The sequence below is a fragment of the Bubalus bubalis genome, chromosome 8, assembly GCF_019923935.1.
Source record: "Bubalus bubalis isolate 160015118507 breed Murrah chromosome 8, NDDB_SH_1, whole genome shotgun sequence".
NCBI classification, from domain to species: domain Eukaryota; kingdom Metazoa; phylum Chordata; class Mammalia; order Artiodactyla; family Bovidae; genus Bubalus; species Bubalus bubalis.
The window spans coordinates 113,210,024-113,215,631 of record NC_059164.1 but is presented as its reverse complement, the minus strand read 5'-3'; the positions used below and the strand labels follow the sequence as shown (position 1 = coordinate 113,215,631).

At 65.7% G+C, this 5,608-nt stretch overlaps 1 protein-coding gene across 6 annotated transcripts in view; it reads right to left on the bottom strand.

Annotated features, from left to right (window-relative positions):
- Nucleotides 1-123: 123 nt before the first annotated feature.
- Nucleotides 124-5,608, bottom strand: part of AGAP3 (ArfGAP with GTPase domain, ankyrin repeat and PH domain 3) — a 56,499-nt gene continuing 51,014 nt past the window's right edge. For 4 of the 6 annotated variants that reach the window (XM_025291820.2, XM_044947066.2, XM_025291825.3 and 1 more), the window contains 6 exons: nucleotides 4,102-4,239; nucleotides 2,277-2,431; nucleotides 2,098-2,188; nucleotides 1,780-2,002; nucleotides 868-1,123; nucleotides 124-748 (listed from right to left, as the gene is read on the bottom strand). In XM_025291820.2, the coding sequence (XP_025147605.1) occupies nucleotides 542-748; nucleotides 868-1,123; nucleotides 1,780-2,002; nucleotides 2,098-2,188; nucleotides 2,277-2,431; nucleotides 4,102-4,239 (1,070 nt within the window). In that variant the 3' untranslated portion in view covers nucleotides 124-541. The remainder of the gene's footprint in view (nucleotides 749-867; nucleotides 1,124-1,779; nucleotides 2,003-2,097; nucleotides 2,189-2,276; nucleotides 2,432-4,101; nucleotides 4,240-5,608) is intronic. The other 2 variants (XM_025291823.2, XM_044947067.2) reach the window with 1 other exon arrangement.

The following is a 5,608-nucleotide window of genomic DNA, read 5'->3' as shown; positions in this document are numbered from 1 at the left end:
CTGGGCGGGGGGGAGGGGCACCCCAAAGTACAACAGAGAGGAGAGGACAGGGACGCAGAAGCAGAGCCCCAAGGGGTGTTTTCTCAGAAGGTGGGGAGATGAAAGGCAAGAGCCAGGCCCCCACACACACACGGTCTGGTTTATTGGCTCATCACACACACACACCAAGTATGTACACAAACATAAATATTGCAATGTACACATTTACATGGGACCTCTGGCCCGCCCAGGCTCCCGTCTCCGGGTCGGGGGGCCTACAGGGGGCTGGCACGAGAAGGCAGGAACCTGGAGGAGGGCGAGGTCCTGCTCCCCTCCTCTCACAGCACCCCCAAAGCATCCTGTCCCTTCGCAGCAGCGCCGGCCGGGCAAACACCTGCAGCGGCTGGAGTCCCGGGTGTCTCCACTGACCCTCCAGTCTGGCTCTCCTCCCAGACTCTTCCTGGTCTCAGCCTCTGTGTCTCTCGTCTCCCCCAGGGCCTGGAGGGAGGTGGGTGCCTGCGCCCCGGCGTCAGTCCTGGCCCCTCCGGCTTCTTCCCGGGGCTCACAGGAGGCTGGGGCTGCGGTGCAGCTCGGCGGAGGCGCTGGTGCCATTGGCCGGCTCTCTGCCCGGGGCGGCGGCCACGCCACAGCCCTCCCCGGGGCAGCCGTGCTGGATGAGGATGTCGGCACACTCCTGGCTGCCGGCGCGGCGAGCGTAGGCCAGCGGGGTCAGGCCGCGGGCGTCCCGGCTCCGCACGTCCACCCCGTACTGCAGAAGGAAGCACGTTCTCACGGTTGGCAGGAAAGGTGTGGGTTCCCCCACCCGGGTGGGGAGGACGGATGTCAGGAAGCCCCCCCTCCCCTCCCGCCGCCCCCGCACCAACTCACCCAGATAAGCAGCTGCGTGAAGACCACGTTGGCCATGGCGCTGGACAGGTGCAGGGCCGTCCGCCCGTCCCCGTCGCCGTAGGTCTCGTTCACCTCCTCTTTGGACCCGTGCGCCAGGAGCGTCACCAGCAGCCGCAGGTCGTCCTCCACCACCGCCCGGAGCAGCTGCTGGCCCAGAGGCACGTCCGAGCTGGGCAGCGGGGCCAGGAAGAGCTTCTGCTCGTACTTGGCCCGGATCCAGCGCTCCTTCTCCTCTCTGCGGGCACAGGCAGGGGCAGGCGGGGGGGGGGGGGGGGGGCGGTCAGGGGACCGAGCGAGTGAGGCAGTGGGTAGGGGGCCAGGAGGGGGGCAGGATCAGAGCAAAGACCAGCCCGAGGGACCCAGGACGGTTGGGGGCAGCGGGTGGCGCAGAGGGTGTGGGAGATACTGGATGGAACTTTTGGGGGGAGACCCCCTGGGGTCGACGGGGATGCGCGGGGCGGGGTTGGGGGTGGTGGCGGGGACTCAGGGGGCCGCGAGGGCGGGCGGATTCCAGGCAGGGTTGGGGGCTGGGAGTGGGCAGCTTATTTGGCCCTGCAGGAACAAAGGAGGCGGGGGCCTGCCCTTGGGGCCCACGCACGACCCTATCTATCTACCACCTATTCTCTGCATCTCGGCACTCCGGCTGTAGCCTTTGCGCCACCGCGCGATACGGCCCTGCGCATGCGCCCCCTGCCCCTCGACGTGCTGATAACTGCGGAGAAAGGGCCGGCTGTTGTGGGGCTCTGAGTGACAGGCGGAGGGCACCCCCGGGGCCCACGGCGAGCAGAGCAACGGCCGGGTTTAACCCTTCCAGCCCGCAGCCCTGTCACAGCCGCACCGCCCCTCCCATCTCCCCACCCGGCAGGGGCACCCGGAGCCTCATGCCCTCACCTGCAGGCGTCGGGCCCCGGTTTAGCATAGCCGTCCAGGGCCCCCTCCCAGACGCTGTTGGCCAGGGCGTTGCCCATGGCGGTCATGACGGCCAGCAGCTCGGGTGGCCAGTCGTCTAGGTCGAGGGAGCGGACCCGGGAAAGGTGAGCTCCCAGATGCCGGTGCGTCCCGGAGCACTCGATGCACATGAGCGCGCCCAGGTTCAGGCTGGCCCAGTCTGGATCTAGGCAAGGAGAGGACGTGATGGAGCCGCCCCCTCCACCCTCGAGCTCCCCCCACCCGGAGCGCCCAGCCTGGTCCCACCCCCACAGCACTCACTGGGGGCATCGCAGTCAATACAGAAGCTGTTGCCCCGGACGGTGCGCACGGCCTGCACGGCCAGAGCTGCGTTCTGGTTCCCCAGTCGAGTCTGAAGGGATGGGATGGGGGGCGGGTGGCTGGTGAGTAAGGAGGCCAGCGTAGGGCACTCCCCCCCAGCCCCTCCACCCGGCGCCCACCTTGTCCTTGGCGCTGCGGCAGCCCTGCAGGCTGGCGAGGATCTGGGCCTGCACACTCTGCACCCACAGCTCCCGCTCCTCTGCCGTCGAGGCCTCGAAGTGCCACGTCTGCCCGGTGAGGGACACCACCACGAACTCGAACGACTCCTCGGCCTCTGTGGGCACATACAGGGCACGCACACCTGTCAGGGCAGCCCCCCTGGGGCCCCAGCCTGGAAGACTGTGCTCTTGGGGCTCCCCGCCGGTGGGGGTGGGGTGGGGGGGGTGGTAGAGGTGGCGCGGAGAGCAGCCCGCCAACCTGGCCACCTGTGGAGCCTGGGTGGAAAAGGTGGGGACGCAAGGTTCGTTGGCAGCCTCGGTGCGGCCAGGAACGGGTCTGGAAGTCAGAGGGGTGCTTTCCAGAGAAAGCAGAGCCCAGTGTCTGGAGAAGATGCGCCGGGGTGCTGGGAAGCAATGCCGGGGGATGGGGGTGTGTGTGTGGGGGTGTTGGAGGCGGGTGTGGGCACCATCCGTACATGTCAGCTGCAGCCGCCTCATTTTGCAGCTCATTAAACCCAATATTCCTGACGGCGTCAGCGTGGGGCTCCTGGGAGCCGGGCCCCTCCCCCCTCCCCTGGCACAGGCAGGCAGGGAGGGCAGGGGTGGGGAGCAGCCTCCGTTTCCTCCACAGACCACCTGGGATGTGTGAGCAGACAGGGACCCGCAGACGTGTGAGGTCACAAGCCCTGGGGGCTGAACTGTGACCCCCCAGCAGTGTGGGGGCAGGCGCTGCTTCAGGCTCTGCGCCCCCAGCAGACCATCCCCATGAGCCTCACTCCTGATGCTCACCCCGACTCGCCACCCCTCCCCAGGGGGCACACAGCTCCCGACCAGCAGATGTGTGTTGTGGCGGCTGCAGAGACGAGGCCACAGGCTCTGCGGGGCAGCCTCTCGTGGATCCTGTGACACTGACCCCCCTCCACCCAGGAAGTCCTCGGGGCCAGGTTCCCGCTTTGGGAAGCCCCAAACAGAACCATCTTCATGGCAGAAGCTGGAACCTCTCCTTCCCCAGGCTCCACCATTCCACCTCACCTCGCTCCCCACCGTATCTGAACCCCACAGCCCTGATCATCCGTGGGGACACAGTTCCCTGTGTCCAGATGGGCCCCCGGGCCATGAGCACCAAGCACCCCTGTATCACAGGCTGGCTCTGCAGAAGCCACTGTTTCCCTTAGTGATGGTCTCCCCACAGCCCTGCCCCTGCCCATGGGAGCAGAGCCCAGCAACTGTGCATCCACCTAAGTTAACTTCCAAAGGGACTTCAGCCATTGAGAAGAGACACAGTTCGAAGAGGACATGAGGAAAACTAGACAAGCAGCACTGTGATGAATAAGGAGTTAGGAGGAAGAACCTATGGAAAATATCTAGGGAGCAGGGGTTTCTCTGCCCAGAGACAACTAAGGAGAGACTCAGCCCGACACGCAGATGCTTAAAAACTCGATGGGCGCTACGAGACGCAGGGAACACAGGTCCTGCCCACATTACCCAGGAAGAAGTATGGGACTGGCAGCCTGCCGTCTTTTACTTTCTAAGAGAGTAAACGAAGGAAGCCCACGTTTTCACAAGGAAAGGGGTTAAGTTAGGCCAAAAAAGGAGCTTTTTTTCCTAAGACACCAGGTCTAAATGACCAGAAGTTATGGAGCTGCTCTTATGGGAAATTATTATCAGAAAATGCTTAACCGAATACAGACAAGAGGGTATGAGGGCATGATGTTTCAAGGAGGACAATCCCAAGTCCCCCTGCCCACCTCCTGTGCCCCGGTTTCCCTTGGGGGTTCCCCCTAACCTTCAGCAGCACCGCTGGGGCCGTCTGGTCGGGGGGTCCCGGTGCTCTTTTTCCTCCGGTGCTTCTTCCGGTTGGAGTGGGGAGATGGGGGGGGCTCCAGCTTGGGGCTGGAGCTGAGCACCTCAGCGGGGCCACTGGCTGGTGAGGGAGAGGGGGAGACGTGTGGGAAGCGGGGAGGGGGCAGCACCCTGACCTGCAGCTGGGGCACCCACCTGGGGGGAGCAGCCCCTCCCGCCCTCTCCCCCCAACCCCATCCCACCTCACCCTGGAGCCCCAGGCCTGGAGGAGGAGAGAGTGGGAAACTCAGGCAGAGCAGGGGGAAGGCAGGGGAAGCCAGCCTCTGCAGCCCAGAGGGGCGGAAGGCGGCCGGGAACTTGCTCACGGGGAGCTGAAACCCCAGCAGCTCCGCACCAAATTTATCCTCAATCACACTCCCAGCTCCTCACAATTAATAGCAGAATTAGAGACAATCAGGGAGCTGCCTAATTACTGTCAATTAGAGCGCGCTAATCAAGCTCCCGTCTCCTGCACCCCGCCCGGCGCTCACCACTAAATGTCAAACTTCATTAGAGGCAGACGCGCAGTGCCCTCCCTCCCTGCCTGCCTGCCTCCTTCCAGACTCAACAGAGCGGCCCATGGAGGCCGCACGCCCCGGACGGTGACCTGCCCTGGCCAGGCCTCCACCCCCATCCCTGGGCTGGCCTGGGCTGGGCGTGGGATGTGGGGGCAGACCCCAGGCTGTGGGCGGCCAGCCCCTCCCACTGTCCGAGCTGGGGCGGGGGCCTTAGTGGGGACCTGCGAAGCGTCTCTGGGAGGAGCTGATGCTCCGCTGCCTGGAGCGGGGGACAGGGGGGCAGCAGGTGCACCAGCCCCGGGGTGGGGTGGGGGGTCTCCTCCCGTCTACACCCTCGCTGAGCTGCACTGACTGACGGATCAGGGCTGAGGGTCAGGACGTAGGTGAGAGTGAGGTGCCAGCTGAAGAGGCAGGGGAGAGGTAAGGGGAAGAGCCCTGTGAGCAAGGTCCAGACAGCGATCCCCGGTAAAGAGAGTGAGGGATGTGGGAAGGGAGGTTCCCGACCACCTGGGAAGTCCAGGATGGGCCTCGGCCTATGGCAGGGGCAGTGTGGGGAGAAACTCTGTCTGGACCACTCCCTGATCTCGTCTGCAGGGCCCCCTTCCTGCCTTCAAAGCCCCCAGCACCCACCCCCTCAACCCCGGCTTCCCTCCCCGTCCCCCCGCAGCGAGGCTGATGAGCTGGCTGCACGGGGGGCTGATGGCGATGCCAGCGCCACCAGCGCTGCCTGGGGCCAGCAGAGGGTGGGTAGGGGGGCTGCAGAGGCAGGGAGGGTCTCCAGCACCGGCCACTGGTGAGGGCCCCGGGTGTGGCCGCGCCAACTCCCTGTTTCCCAGGCACACTTGACCCCCCACCTCCGCTGAGCCCTGGAGGGCTGTTCTGGGGCAGTGGGGGTGGAAGCCCGCTTCCCTCCTGGCCTCACCGGGTCCTGCG